Below are 16737 nucleotides of genomic sequence, written 5' to 3'. Positions count from 1 at the left end.
TATGTTCAATGGGAATGATATTTTTCAAAGATTTTAATTATAGGTTTCCCCATTAAATGTTTTAAGATAAATTTAACTTTCAAGTATTTATCATGCAATATTTCAGTTTTTGAAATAATATACCTAGAGTAGGCATAATCCTCTTCAATGGTAATAAATAAACTAGGTATCCCTAGTTCTCTTATAATAATGTAACTTATCATCATCCTAAATCAAAAATGATTCTGACATTAAAAAAAAAAAGTTGGCAAAGCCAGAATTCAGAATCAAAAATACAGAAAAATTGGTACCTATTTCTTCTTGTTTTTTTTTTTCCAAAATTGCTAATACTAGTTTAAAAACCTATATTGAATGGTGTGGGCCCGTTCATCTATTAGTAATCCAAAGATACATAATTTCTCTTCTCTTCAAACCATAGCATCAACACAACCTGCAACAGTGGTGTTTTTCCATTCAGCAGTAGGGGGTCATACATCAGCCTCTGCATTACCAGAACAAAGCTTGTTGAAGAGGTGATCTTAGCTCTGACATAGAGGTTACTCTGATCACTCAAGATAAATAATTTTTTATTTGGTTAAATAAAATAAACATAACTACACCCCATATCTGGATTAAATTATCATCCGACCAATTAATCTAGAAGACATAGGTTTCATTGAGAACAACCTGGATTTGGGTGAGAGGGTCCCAATTTGGGCCTTTGCATCCCTGTTTATCAGCAATGAGACTTTTGACAAATCTCTTTGGGCCTCAGTTTCATTTGTAAAATGATGACAAAACTCCTGTGATGTACTATTTCTGCATCTCTGAGTTATCCTCAGTCTTAATGGAATAATGATATTAAAGTCCCTATTAAATTACAGAGTACCATTGAATAGTCATTATTGTTACTATTATTATTTAATAACTTTACTATTTAGTAGCATATAACAAGGAACTTTCAAAATGTATCTTGCTAAGTATAATAAAAACAAAGGTTATAATCAGATATCATAAATTTTCAAGCTATTAATTCAGGCACCAAGCCACAAAAATTCTATTCTGCAGATAACTCTTCCTAATTTGTTAGGGTCTGTAAACAAGTCAAGATGGCGCCTGGCATTTTGCCACAGGGAGTGGTTTGTGAAGTAATGCCAAACTGCGGCAGAATAACCAGGGAGTGACTGGCAGAATAACCAGGGAGTGACTGGCAGAATAACCAGGGAGTGAGGAGGAACTTGTGTAGATTGATACAGCAGGAGTAGGAGCCGTTTATTGTAGGACAGGAGGGGTATATATACATTCCACACAGCTTATCTTAATTAACATAAACTAGATACAGCAGTCAACCAATAAGTAATCTCCACACTTAACGGCTCCCTGGCATTACTTCACAAACCACTCCCTCTGGCAAAATGCCAGGCGCCATCTTGACTTGTTTACAGACCCTAACACTAATTATCTGCTAATAACTACTTCCTCACATTTACCTTCACATACGATTAAGGTAACAAACTAAATAAATATAACTGCTAGTTGCTCTTTTAGCTATGATCTTTGCTTTCCATCATCTAATGATAAGTAGAAAAAGAAAAAAAAATACACATATCCAACTATACACAGAATATACATACATAACAAGTATTTAGAAGGAACCAATGTCAAAATAGAGAAAAAAAGGAAAGAACAAAACAAATAAAAAAAAAAAATACACCACCAGGCTATGACCATTCAGACAAGGGAGGGAGAGCCTTTCATTTGAGGGTTTCAACTGCGCCATGACAGATGGGTAGAACTTGGACATGAGACTGACAAGTGACTAAACTGCCAGAGCATTTTCACACATCAAAATAATTGCTGACATTTTCTGCTTGGTAACTTTTCTAGAAATACTCAAAAAATAAGTTTAAAGACTATATTATGATACAGTTCATTAGAACCTGGTAACATTAACATCTCCTTATTCTCCAACTATGAATATTAAACTTGGGGGTTGGGGATTCTCCTTCAGTTGGCAGCTAATGAGCATCAGTCATGCCCACTGGCTACCCTGTTCCTCGTGTCTTCATTCCTGCGCCTCACCCTTCTCAAACCCAGCATATTCTAACCTCTCTTATCTTAAAAATTAAAACAATATATACCTTTCATACGTTTCTAATAGTCGTCCTAATGATTTTTGAAAGATTTGTAAACCCTTGTTTTTCTACTGCCTTACTCCTTGCTCAAGCCTCAACTCTAATCTATATTTCACATCATCATCATTGCCACCAAGACAAATGCTCACTACTCTCCTACAACCAATAGCACACAACTAATTGGTCACTCACAGTGGCATCTTTCTCTCCAATGTCCCTGATCCACTCCCTTTCAGCTTTCTTTCAATGTCACTCAACTGCACAATATTAATCACTCATGCTCCTTTTTAGATGCCTTATAGTCACTCTTCTCATATCATTAGGAGCTCTCTCTAGAGCTTCTCATCTACCCCATATCATCAAATATCCCTTATACCACAATGACTTCTAATTTTGTTCCCTCACTCTGGAACCCAGATATCAAACTGACTAGATGGTACTTTCATTTGGAGGTTTCACGTGTATTTCAAAATTGATCTGAGAACTTTATCTTTCCAAACTTCTTCTCAGCCAGTGTCCTTCATCTCAGTAAGGATGACATTATTCATGTGGCTGCATGTCACACAAATTCTGGCAGAATTCAGGAGAGCTTCCACTTTCTTGAATCCCATATCTGACCAATCACTGAGTCCTGTCAATTCTACCTCCTGAAAATTGTCCCATATAGACACTTCTTCCTCTACACTGTCGCCTTTCAAGTCAAGGTATCTTCCCTCTCCCCTATACTAATGTAATACCCCTCCCAGAGGTCTTCACACATCCACCCTGCCTCCTTCCAAATCATTCTCTACACTGCAAATTGAGTAATCATTTAAAAACCCAAATAATGTCATTTCCATGTGTAAAACCCTTCAAGAGTTTCCAACTTAATTAAGGTAACATATTCCATCTAGTGTCTTTTCTAATGACTGAAATTTTTAAAAACAGAGGAAAATACCAAGAGCTGTTGAGAATGCCTCCCAATTGGAGCTTTCCCATCTTGCCTTCAGAAATGCAAAATGGTGTAGCCATTATGGAAAACAGATTAGGAGATTCTTACAAAGGTGTATGTACATTTACCATTCAACCCAGCAAAAAGTGTCCTGGATAATTACCCAAAAAGAAATGAAAACCTGTGTCTACACACAAAAAAAAAAAACTGCCAGCAAAAATTTACAATGACTTTAGTTATAACTGCCCAAAACTGGGGGGAAAAAAATCCCACAAATGTCTTTCACCTTGTGAATGACTAAACTGTAGTATATTGATGCAATGGAAAATAATCAGCAATAAAAAATAACTACTGATGCACACAATAAATAACATGAAGGAACCTCAAAGGCATCATGCTAAATCAGGACCTGGCAAATTATGGTCTTCAACCCAAATCTGGATGCTGCTTGTTTTTGTAGGCAAATATTTGTGAAACACAGTCTTGCCTGATCAATATGTTTAATTCTGTCCATGACTGCAACAGCAGAGTTGAGTAGTTACAGCACAGACTATATAGCCTGCAAACCTAAAACATGTACTATCTGTCACTTTACCGAAAAATCTACCAATCCCCACACTGACTCAGAGATCTACATACTATGTGACTCTGATGATTCTGTATAAATTCATTCTGTAAAAGCATAAGTATAGGGTCAGAAAATAGATCAGAGATTGTCAGGGTCTAGGGAAAAACGGACTGCAAAGGCATGAGGGAACATGTCAGGATGACAGGTACAATGTATAGCTTGAGTATTGTGGCTATTATATAAATATATATCACTTTAAATTGTACCCTAATTATACCTCAATAAAGTTGCCTTTAAAAACAAATAGGCAAATGTGTACATAGCACTCAGGTGCTAGATACTTTTACAAGATATTTGGTTTTTTTCCACTCATGTAATCCTCATAACAACATTTTGAGTCAGGTACGGCTATAATCTCCATTTTATAGAAGAAGTAACTAGATGCAGAGAAGGTAACTCTCCCATAATTATACAGCCAGTTCATGGCAGAACTGGGAATTGAACCTACACAGCCTGGCACCAGAGACTAATAAGGCTTACAATATTCACACCATGCTGAGTCTACATAGATTTAAGAGAAAGTTTGAAAAAGCAGCCTAAATAGTTAAAACATTATAAGATATAACCACTGCCAAATGCAGAAAGCTTTCTTTTTATTTACTGCTTTAAAAAAAAATTTTTTTTTTTTTTTTTTTGGTGTGCTTTTGTTGTAAAGGCTTTACTGAACAGTCCCTCCGATTTTTTTTAAAAATATACAACACTGTTGAGGGTAATTTATTTAATTTCTGACACTACTTTTAAAATAACATTTTATTTTTGTTTATTTCTTTCATAAAAGCTGGAAAGTGTTGCAACTGAGAAGCTAAGCACCACATTTATTTTAGAGGCAGTAAACACAGCCTAAGGCCCTACTTATAATTATGACAGGAGAAAGACTCATTTTGGCTTCATATGGCTTTGAGTCACAAAAACACATCTGCACTCTACCTTCTCTAGAATATGTTGATTTTGGGGGAATGAAGAGAAAGACAACAGGAATACTAAAACAGTAGTGCTAATAACAGGACGCTCTAAGAAGTCTTTGGGGCCCAGATCTGCCCTTTCCTCCATTTCTTTCTTCTAAAGCAGTTGGATTAAACAGGAATCCTGGAGATCAGCTCCACTGAAGGATCAACCCAGAAGTTTTGGGAGAAGCCTTGGAACAGCCATGTGGCCTGAGTCTCCTGAGAGAACAAAACCCTCATGTGGTCCAAGGAGAGATCCACTCACAGTCACCTGGAGGCCCTCAAGGATTCTACAGGCTAGAGGACAAAACAAAAAGATCAAGAAGCAATTATAATATTAATTACAAAGAACTGAAGATTGAGGAAAGGCTAAAACAGGCACAAGAGGCATCTCTTATCCAGACCTAAGGCTTCCTGGAAATGATGGCTAAAGCAAGTCAAGAATAAGAGGCATGAGCTAGGTGACCAAATCCAGGAATGGAGGTGGGAATGGCATGTGCTACAACCAGAAGTTGACTTCTGGTCCTAGGAGCATACTTTCTCTCTTTGGCACCCTACTTACTCTCTCAAAAACTGTGTGATATAGCCAGTCAATCAGTATTTTTAAATTGCTCTATTTCATAGAAAAATCAGGATTTCTATCCAAGAATACTGTGCTGAAACCAAGTAGCAACTGTATCCCTAAGGTAGGGTTCTTGTTTGTCCAGGACTTCATACTTCTACCTCACAGGTCTGTCCCCTGAAGGCACATGAGTCTGCCAGCCCTGGCCTACACATGGGAACAACTCCACCATTGCCAGATTCATATCATTACCTAATTCAGCCATTGAAACCAAAAGAAAGGTGAGTCTAAGACAAATCTGACTGGGTTTTTCCACACATAATTTCAATGCCGGCTCCAAAACAAATCTTATCTTAGTGGAATGGGGATAATATCTAAAATTTAATATAGCATCAATGCTATTTTGGGGGAGGAAATATGTAGGCTTTTCAACTTATAATTAATTTTCATCTACTTAAAAAGATTAAATTCCTCCAGTATTCTGAGCCTGGTGTAGTGGTGCACACCTGTAATCTCAGCTACGCCTGTGGCTGAGGCAAGAGGATCACAAGTTCAAGATCAGCCTGGACAATTTAGCAAAAATTTGTCACAAAATTTAAAAAAAATAAAATAAAATAAAAGAGGATGTAGATCAGTAGTAGAGTACCCCAAGTTCAATCCCCAGTACTGCACCAAAAAAAAAAAAGAAGAAATTTCCTCCAGTATTTTGATAATATACAAATAATTCTTGTCAAATAACTCTTGTCGAGAGATTTAAATAAACATCTAAATAGAACAAAAGCCAAATCCTTAATCTTTGAGAGTTTGCAACCCAGAGAACATTCACCCTGAACAGGATTCAGGATGAGATCAGTTTTACTAGTCTGTGCACCATTAGACTTGCAAATTAAAAAAAAAAAAAAAAAAAATCCTAGACATTTGCAACTTCGGGTGAGACTGAAAACAAGATCTAATAATTAGTGTCTATTTCTGAAAGAAGTGCATATTTAAAGACCACAGGCAATTAACAGCCAGGTTGTCCTGTAATCATGTACAGTAATAATTGGAGTATAAAGTAGGGTTTCATGCAAATCAATTCAGACTGCAGCTATCACTCTGTCTCCTGTATTATGTGGTTCAATCAGTAAAATCAGTTAGATTTAAGAGAAATTGCTTCCTGTTTTGTTATCACTGAAAAAGAATAACCAGATTGTATATTCCTGGAAGGAAAATGCAACAAGCTCTTCCATACAGCGAACTTTGAGATGATTTAATGACCTACCTTCACCTCTTGAATTGCTCTGTGATTCTAAACACTGATGGTTTTTCTTGTACTTACATGACAGCAAGCAACATTTTTCATTGTAAACATATTCAGTGAGGGACTCATATTATTCTGTAAATAATCAGTAATGGGTGGACTCTCATCTCCACTGAAAACCAAACTAGAAAAAACAAGACAAGCCTGTCTTTCTAGGTGGCTGAGAGCTCTAGTTTACCTTGAAAGTGCTGTCCAGTTAATAAATAGCTATAACTCTTTCGAGAAGGCACATTCAGGCTCTTTTATCTACCATCAGAATACATCCAAACAATTAAGTTATCAAACTACTTGACAAATGAAAAATGAGGAAAATTCTTGGCTCTGTCTGAATATACTTCAAATGAATTAACATCATAATTGACTATATGATCTGAGGTTTGGGGATATGTAGTATTTGTTTTTAAACAAATAAATTTGCTTTTAAACACAAAATAGGTTTTTGGAGATTTCTAAACTTGACATTGTACTTTAATTCTACCACTTCCTGAGAAGTTGAGGATCTAGACAGAAAGCCTGGGATTGGGGAGGACAACAGGGAAGGCAGAATCATTGTTTGCCTGGCAGCCTCCTAGCCCACACACATGTAACAGGTTAGCTCCATGGGTGTCACAAATTACCATGGAAGGGGGGATTGTTTTGACAGCAAGGAAACAAAATTTATTTTTCCTTGGGGGAATAATTAAGAGAATCAGAATTTATCCCTGTTCTGACTCCAAATCTCATGTCCTTAGCCATGCTAGGTCATCTTTGCCCCCATAGACAGCTTACTTGAGTCCCTAGATCCACCAACCACCTTGGCACCAGCAACAGCATAGAATTATCCATGTAGTCAATGAAATTAGAAATTCTAGGGCATCTGCTGGCCTGCAGCCAGCCACACAAAGCAGTGGAGTTGACAACCAGGGATCTACCAAACAGCACTTTGTCTCTAAATTTTCCCTAAAACATACACATGGATCCAGAACTGAAAGAGCACTCACTCATCCCCCATCCCTCTCAGTTGAGTAAAACACAGACCCTCTGAAGTCAAATGACCCGTTCTGAGCTTTATACTCCAGGTGGCCCTCAGCTATATTTTAACATATGTTTGAAATAATGTGCAATCAAATCTGTAACACACAATCCTTTTCTCTGTGAATTACTTCATGATACATAATTTATCTAGTTTGTACTGACCATCATATAGTTAGATCTCAAACTCTTTATTAAAAAATCACAAATTGCAAAAAATAAAGTAAAATTGGTGTCACAAACTTTTATTTAAAGCATCTATTTTCTTCTTAATTTACACAACCACCTAGAAGAAGCTTTCCTAGCACACACATAATTTAACTATTAAGCCAGAAGATGGGGAAAGATGGAAATGAAAGGACTCGCCCCAAAGCATTTATAGAAAGTTTTCTCGGTCCCACAATATCCCCAAAAAGTTTCTTAAAAAGGCCTTAAAGTGAATAAATAGTTGAAAATGAAATGCAAAGTCAAATCAAAATGAATGTCAATGTTGCTCAGTTAGCAACAGCCTAGCAGCTCACCAGCTGTCAATGCTAATCATAGCTTAGTCGTTGACTCACTGTGTGACCTATAGAAGTACAGTTAACCTCACTGATTTTGTATGCCAGCAACAAAATAGCATCACAAACTCCTCGAAGGCCTGATGTGAGCTATAACTCAAAGATATTGCCATGGCCCCACTTTGGGGGCTAAGTGTTAAATAAAAACTAAAATTAGAAAGAAGATGATAGGATGCTCTTCAGAGAACATTTCCAGCTCTGTCTGCATAATTTTAGTGCTTTGATGAAACATGCCTCTGAAGAAACAGTTAACCATATAGAGTGGTTAAGAATAGTTTCAACTGGCCTTATCTAAAATACAGAGTATTCAGAATCCTCATCAAGCTTTAGATATCAGGCACATTCCCAACACATTTACTTGTATTTCTAGGAGAAAAACAGTCCTTCCAGGAATCTATGCACAGAGTTCTAAATAGGAGAAGCAAATGAATGATACCGTCTTTGGCATGATCCCTAACAATAAAACTCTCATCAAAAGAAATACAGCTCATTTGTCAACTAGATTAGAAACTAAATTCAGGACACATATATAATGGATGGATGCTTAACAAAACTGTTTCTCTTCTTCTAGAGAATACTGCTAGATTGCATTGCACTGGAAATGACCCAGTGGGGCAGCAAAGCCCTATAGCAAGGCAGAATGGTGAGAATAAAGAAACATAGATCCCTGAATTATCACAAAAGGTCCTTCACCTATCCACATTAAACTGAAAGATGAGCAAGAAATAAACTTTTTTTTTTCATATTGGGGATGGAATCCATGGGCAGTATGCTAATGAGTGACATCCCCAGCCCCTTTGATATTTTATTTTTGGGCAGATTTCACTTAATTGCTAAAGCTGGCATCAAACTTGCAATCCTCCTGCCTCAGCCTCCTGAGTCACCGGGATTACAAATGCCCCTGACTGAAATAAACCTTCTCTGTGATAAGCCACTGAGCTTTGGAGATTGCTTATATCACTACCGAACTTACTCCAATGAATACTATGAGATACGCTAGTCACTAAAACTCAAGATATACAATTGACCTACTTTGATACAGTTCATACATATCTCTGTATCCTCTCCTAATGGGCAAGGTGTCACCATTTACAGAAAAATAAATCCATACAGACAAAACTTCAAAAGGACAGATCAAAAAAGCAGAAAATCCTGGTGCAGAGACATTTCTTCCTTCCTATTTTGACATAATGTTGATGGTTGCTCAAGCAGGCAGGTAGAACAAGAAGCCTATTGCTCAACTGCTAGTTCTACCTCCCCGTTACATTGCTTACATTCTTCAAGTGGTATCTAACACTACAGTTTCAATTCTGGTGTAGAACTAGTGTTGGATACCACATAAAGATAATATTCACATTGTGTTCACATAGCCAAGATATGGAAACGTATCTATATTAAATGTTCATCAATGTGTCAATGAATAAAGAAATGTGGCATCTGTTGGAATACACTGCACCCTAGAAAAGAAGTAAATCCTGGATGAACCTGAAGGATATTATGCTAAGTGAAATAAAACAAATACAGAAAGGAAAATTCTGCCTGATCTCACTTTCATGTGGATTCTAAAACAGTCAAACCCAAAGAAAGAGAGAACAATAGTGGTTACCAATGGCCAGAGTTGGGGCATGCCAACAGTAGGGAGATGTTGGTCAAAGGGCACAAAGTTTCAGCTATGTTCAAAGAAAGATTTTTTACATTAAGAAAAATAAAAACTATTTAAGAACATTTGTTTTTACAATAGTTTTACAGTAAGATTTTTTTAAAGAGAAAGCTGCTTGTAAAAGTATGAAAAAAAAATGCCTCTGGAGATGGTAGATTATTTACTCAGGGAGAACAAACAAGTCTGGTAGCCTAAATTGACATACAAAAATAAAAGCAATCTGGTAAACAGCAAATGTATCACATTTCAGCTATATCAATGCTCAGAAAGATTTACATTGATTTCAAACAAACAGATATTCCTTAGCTTGGGAACCAGAAGAGTATTTCTAACTGAGATTAAATTCTTAAAGATATTAAGGGTGTTCAAAAATCATTTACATTCAAAGATTTTGCTGAAAAGTGATACTTACTTGAAACTTTTGTTAAATTATTTCTTAACTGATACCATCTACTAAATGTCCTGCTTTATGATTTTGATTTCTCTTCATCTGATACTCATTTGAACCTCAAATTTCTCTACCTCTACCAGTTTCTCTGTCCAGTCATTAATATAACCAAAATTATATCAACCCAAACCTCAGCTGTTAGAAGAAATCTGGTGCTACACCTTTCTTATTATACCCAATGGCTAAGTCTATTTCAAATGTTAATATCCCATATTGAGAGAAGGGAAGGAATATAACTGATACTAAAGACATGCTATGAGCCAGGCACTATGATCAGTAACTTGTATACCCTGAAAGACTTAATGCTTGGTGGGGAAAAAAAGCCTTGGAGCAAAGTGACCTTATCCTTGCTTTATGAAGAAATCAGAGTTCCAAAAACTTTTAGAACCTATGCACCATTAACAGAGTTGCCAAAAACAAGTCATATTCATATAGTGGGCATATTCAAGAAGCTAAATGTGTTTTCATTTGGGGGGCCATTAAAAAAATCCTGAAGTAGATCTTTCTTTGACTAGAGTTCATTTTTTTGCTTTTTACTTTTCATTCGATCTTCTGCCATTGACTTAAAAACTTCAGTGGGGAAAAAAAAAAGTTCCACATCTTTGGTACTACCAATAAATTAGAGCACTACTAACAGTTAGACTTTCTTACAAAATAATATATTCAGAGAGAGAGAGAGAGAGAGAGAGAGAGAGAGAGAGAGAGAGAGACTGAAATACAAGTGAAAACAATTTTCTCAAAATCTCTGTGAATGAGCTGAGTATGGTGGCGCACAATTGCAATCCCAGTAGCTCCAAAGAGTCAGGCAGGAGGACCCTAAGTTCAAGGCCAGCCTCAGAACTTAGTGAGTCCCTGTTTCAAAATTTAAAATTTTTTTTAAAAGATGTGGGGGTGGGAGTGCTGAGTATGTGGATTAATGGTTAAATGCCCCAGGATACAAAATGAAAACAAAAACAAAATCTCTATGAATGTTAATTATTCGTGTACCCCCTTGCTCTTCAAAAAGTCTGAGCGCAAAAGCACTGTTTTCCATTTTGACATAAGGGCTCAGAAAATGTCATAAAAGACTCAGAGATTGTGATAAAATTGCCTATAGTCATTAGGTAGCTAAGAAGTTGAGCAAGGTTTTGGGTGCAGGCAGTCTTTGGCCAGCGACCATTGTCTTGGCCTCTCTGTCACGTTGCTCTTGAAAGGGAGTGTTAATGAGAATCTCTCCGTTTCTCGGTTCTAATAAGATCACCTCTCACATTGAAAAAAGATAGTGATTTTCATATTCTGAAGCCCACTCCCTGTCTATGTCTGGTGCATGAAAAGAAAAAGGAAAAAAAAAAAAGTTTTTCACATCCGGGGTATCTGAAAGTTTTCAGTGGTTCTCAGACTTTACCTCAAAGCTGGTTCACATAGCCCACTGCACCTCCAGAGTGGGTAATGGAAGAGTACAAACCTCACGTGTTACATGAGAGGGCCCACCCTCGGACCTAAATAGAGCTTTGTTACATCAATCACACCACTGGGGTTAAAGAGAAGCCCACACTGTCACATCACTTTTTCCAGAACCTAAAAGGTATGAATTAAATATTGAGTTTAAAAAGAAAAAATGTTTCAAAATGCTCTTGGTCTATAATGAAAAGAAAAGAAACCAGGGCAGTCTTAATCCTTGAACTCTCCCCCCCTATTTTTACTTCATTCTCCCTTGCCATCCGGACCCTCCCCAGATCTGGAATCAATTTTAATGCACTTCACTTCTGCTCCTGGGGAAGGTTCACCTGCCTTGAAAGTACTCCAAGGCCCTCTCCTACTGCAAATTTCCTTCTTCCTCTACTCCATTCTATCAGCTTGGAATTAGAAAAAGGAGATCCCTCCCGCACCACTAACAATGATACTTGTTTTCACCTGATGTTAGACTGGATAAGAAGTCCATTCCACCTAAAAGTTTATTATTTTATTAAACTAAATAGTATATTTTATTCAGTATATTTTATTTGTACTAAATAGTAAGTCACAATCAACTTGCTCTCCAAAATCTCCATACCACCATAGAGGTGTTTGCCTGCTACATCTTAGGCAGGATTGAAGATAGCCTCCTGTTCCTTGGCATATGGCTGGTCTGGGGAGAAAAAGATAGAGACGCCTTTGTGGAAACAATCAGGTACTTATAAGTGAGAAAAAACTCAGTCTTAGATGCCTAAGGAAAGAGAACCTGGAATGTGGACACCATTTGTGACCACCATCCTATTCCATGTGTCAAAAGAAATCAGTCAACATTCATATCCTTTCCTTCATCAACTTCCTCAATGAAATTCAAGATTTGGGTTTTCTACTGTACAAGAAAAATAATAACAGTAATAGTCGTCTCCTTGTGCTATGATGACCCTGGCACTCCCCCATTTCTTTTATTCTTTGTTTTCATATTTATACTAGGGACTCAGTCCAGGGGTGCTTTACCTCTGAGTCACATCCCCAGCTCTTTTTATTTTGAGACAGCATCTCACTTAGTGAGCCTTAGGGCTTAGGACCTCACTAAGTTGCTGAGGCTGGCTTTGAACTTGTGATCCTCCTTCCTGAGCCTCCTGAGTCACTGGGATTACAGGCATGCACCACCATGCCAGGCTCCTATCTCTTTTAAAACTGACCTATTTGATTCAAAAGAAAAAAAAAAATCTTAGGTTTCACTTGGGTCAACAGTGGGCACTATTCATCAATGATAAACACAAGATAAATGTTAACAATGTATTTGAGTGAAGAAAAGCCACACTGTGGAATGAAGGAGACAGCCAATCACCAACTACTTCCAACCTATGCCCCACTCCCAGAAATACCAGTTGCCTCAAAGGTCTCTGATTCCTCACCTTAGTTGTGTTGATTTAGATGGTTGGGTTAAAGTTAGATAACAACCACACTTTATTCAATTCATCCTGTCATCCATTTAACTTTTTTTTTTTTTTTTTTTTTTTAAAGAGAGAGTGAAAGAGGAGAGAGAGAGAGAGAGAGAGAATTTTTAATATTTATTTTTTAGTTCTCGGCGGACACAACATCTTTGTTGGTATGTGGTGCTGAGGATCGAACCCGGGCCGCACGCATGCCAGGCGAGCGCGCTACCGCCTGAGCCACATTCCCAGCCCCATTTAACTTTTTTAAAAGTATACATAACTTGGGATGCAGTTTGCCTAACATGCTCAAGACACTAGGTTTAATACCAAAAAACAACAACAACAAAAAACAGAAAACTTCCATTTTTCTTTCCCCTAAAATAAAAGCTACAACTGAAGAATTGACTAAAAAGGTTGTTTTGTGAGCTGGACTGCTGCCTAAACACTGTCTTATCACCAAACATGTTTTAACAATGTACTAATTTTTAGAATCTACCTATTAGTAATTGGAATGGAACCCCTGCTTGCATTTTTTTTTTCCTGCTTGCATTTTAAGAAGGAAGCCTTGTATAGGAATACCAATCACACAAAAGCCAGGAGCCAAGGAGACAGAACCCAGGAATGCAGAAAAGTGTTCAGGAACTTGAAGTCTATGGATAGTTTTCTAGGACATCAGTATCCTGGAATTTTAACACCAATGCATACTTGAAAAAGAGGGAAGCTTATCAGTTGGAACCATTTTAGAAAATTAGAAAAACATGCTAGGCATAGTGGCATATACCTGTAATCCCAGCTACTCTGGAGACTGAGGCAGGAGGATCACAAATGTGAGGCTAGCTTGGAAAACTTAGTGAAACCTGTGTCAAAATAAAATATAAAAATGGTTGGGGATGTAGCCTAGTGGTAGAGAGACTCTAAATTCAATCCCTAGTGCAGGAAAATCAAAAAGAGAGACAGAGGAGAAAGAAGGAAAATAAATTAGAAAATCCAAAAACTATATATATATCACTGTATAAAAATGAAAAATATCTAGTCACATTTAGGGACCCAGTTTGCAAAAACAAAAATGTAACCAATTAATATATTTTAAGGGACAGATTTTCTGAACTACTGAAGTCAGGAAAATTTCTCCTCTAGAATGACTCTGATTGGCAGATCCTTTCTGAAAGCAGACAGCTGAATTGAGGGAGGCCTGTGGTTATTTTATGTCACTGGCTAAATTTCTGTTTGTTTGTTTGAATTCTTTCTTCCTTTTTTTTTTAAACCAATCTCTATGCTACATGCAACTGGATAACACCAAAATATATACTGATGGTAGTGTCTTAAAGGGGCAGGAATCACCATAAAATAAATGCATACTATTAAATTCTTACACAAGTCATTGATTGAATATGCCTGTAGTACTTTTTTTTTTCAACAGAATTTGACAGCTTAAACTTCTAAATGACTTGAAGCTGCTGGTATCTATTTCATTTGGCTACTAGGGTAGTCAGGATGTCTAACTTAGGAAGGATAAAATGACAAAAATGTTCTAGGAATCAATAGGCCCTTATTTTGCCTTTAAAATCACCCCAACTTGGTGATTATTATTCTTCTGTAGAGTCAATTATTAAAAAGAAATCAAACAAAAAAAATAGAACAGTACTGCTAAGGTACAAAGTTAAATCATGACTCTGTAGTAGAACATGCTTACTATGGTTTAAAGACAGACACCACATACAAATTTAGCAACAACTATTAGATATCGTGACCTTTGGCACTGGCATTTTCCAGTATCATTTCAGATAACATGGATAAAGATGGCAGACGTAATGTAATCCCTAATGCCCATGTTCCAAACTTCTGAAATAGCCTCAACAGAATAAACATCTTTTCACTTACTTTTAAAGAACCAAGGCAATATTTAAAAAGAAAAAAAATCATCAAACATGATCAATAAATGAGGAAGAAACCCAACTGCAAGTTAATCATACTTGCAATATAAACACCTAGGGAAACCTAAGGGTACTGTGGTCATAGTTCAGAATGAAAAAGAAAGATGAATGACCTCTTCAATACCATCCATCTCTAGAAGGAAGCACCTAAATACAAAACTTGTATTTTTTAAAATATTTTTTAGTTGTAAATGGACACAATATCTTTATTAACTTTTATGTGTTGCTGAAGATCAAACCCAGTGCCTCACAGTGTGAGGCAAGCACTCTACAACTGAGCTACAGCCCCAGCTCCCAAACTTGTATTTTTTTTAACTATAAACTTGACGTTGATTCTTCCTAATGTGTTTTTAAAGTTCTAGTTCCCATTCAGGATATGGACTTCTTTCTAAGCATGTGGTTCCACCACCTTGAAGCACACACAAAAAAGAAAGAACAAATAAGATAATCCCTAGCTTAAAGGCACTCATAAAAATGTAGAAAACAGTAGCTTCTAGATCATCCAATTACAAACAGTTTACCACATTCCTTCACCTGCATTTTTGAAACAGGAATGTAACACGCAATCTGTAACACAAAGTGCCCTAATGACATGGGGCAATGGAAATGGGAAACCAAAGGTAACCCTGGGAGGTAGCTACCAGCATTTCAAGCCTGAAAAGATAAAAAACTCTCAACAAAACTGTCCTCTGGCATCCTTTAGAATTACAGGAAGGCAGTGCAAAGGGAAAAAAAAAAGTGGGAAAAAACCCTGAACATTAAATTATTTGGAAATTTCAGACCAATCTTATTGTCATGGCTTTCCTCCTCCATTAAATTCTTTACCTAATATAAGGTAAATACTACAAAAGGACTAAACCTTTAAGAAATAAAAGCAGGATTCAAAAATCGGGCCCTTTCTTTTCTACTTCCTTTCTCAGCCCCCTGCCTTCTAATAAGACAAACTTTTGGCAGGGACATAGAAGGTATCCAGACATTTTGATGAGTTAGACAAGGAAAGTCTAAATGAACAAACCCTGGCACTCCTGAATGAAGCAGTCTTTTAAAACACAAAAAGCCAAAACAGAGGCTAAATAAACAATGCTCCTTGAAAAGGAAATCCACATTATAAAAGAGAGAGAAATACACACAGTTCTCAAGGACCATTAAGGCAGCATTCACAATTAGTAGCTTTCAAATCAAACTGAGAAATTTCAACAGTATTTCCTTAAAAAGTTAATGTGCACATGTCCCATATAGAGTTTCTCAGCAGCTTCAGGTTGCATATCATCAATACATGCAGTTACTTACTTGTTTCCTTCTGTAATGACTGAACTGAGAAAGTCCTAAGATGGTAGCAAGTGCACCCCCTCCAACAAGAACAGTCCCTTTGACGGCCTTTTGAAATGCCATTTCTTAACCTACAAAGGAGAAAAAAAAAAAAAAGAAAGAAAGAAAAGAAACAAAAAAGGAGTTAATTGAGATTTTTGTCACATAACAATCCCAATAATAAAAAGAGACTGTGTAGAATATGGAAAACCAGAAAAGGAAATGTAAACTAACATGCCAACTTGTATACAATTCAAAACTAATAACCAAAAAAACCTGGACAAGGGAATTGATTATGTAAAAGTTACATTCAGATCCAACAGGAACTAAAGAAAGAAAACATATTAAAAGACAACTGAGGATATTTAAACAGTAAGAAGTCAAGAGAGCTATGAAAAGAAATGTCATTGTGTATTTGACAAAACTGCATGCTATACTTGCAAATTTTGTCCAAAAGCTAATCCCCT

At 36.7% G+C, this 16737-nt stretch overlaps 1 protein-coding gene across 7 annotated transcripts in view; it reads right to left on the bottom strand.

Moving 5' to 3' along the window:
- Positions 1 to 16737, bottom strand: part of GPD2 (glycerol-3-phosphate dehydrogenase 2) — a 164342-nt gene that overhangs the window by 88869 nt on the left and 58736 nt on the right. For all 7 annotated transcript variants that reach the window (XM_081261713.1, XM_081261714.1, XM_081261715.1 and 4 more), the window contains one exon: positions 16253 to 16362. In XM_081261713.1, the coding sequence (XP_081117839.1) occupies positions 16253 to 16354 (102 nt within the window). In that variant the 5' untranslated portion in view covers positions 16355 to 16362. The remainder of the gene's footprint in view (positions 1 to 16252; positions 16363 to 16737) is intronic.

Source organism: Spermophilus citellus (genome assembly GCF_964194105.1).
Source record: "Spermophilus citellus genome assembly, chromosome: 11".
In the NCBI taxonomy this organism is placed as follows: Eukaryota; Metazoa; Chordata; class Mammalia; order Rodentia; family Sciuridae; genus Spermophilus; species Spermophilus citellus.
Note: the sequence above shows the minus strand (reverse complement) of the source record. Positions and strands in the feature narration are given on the sequence as shown.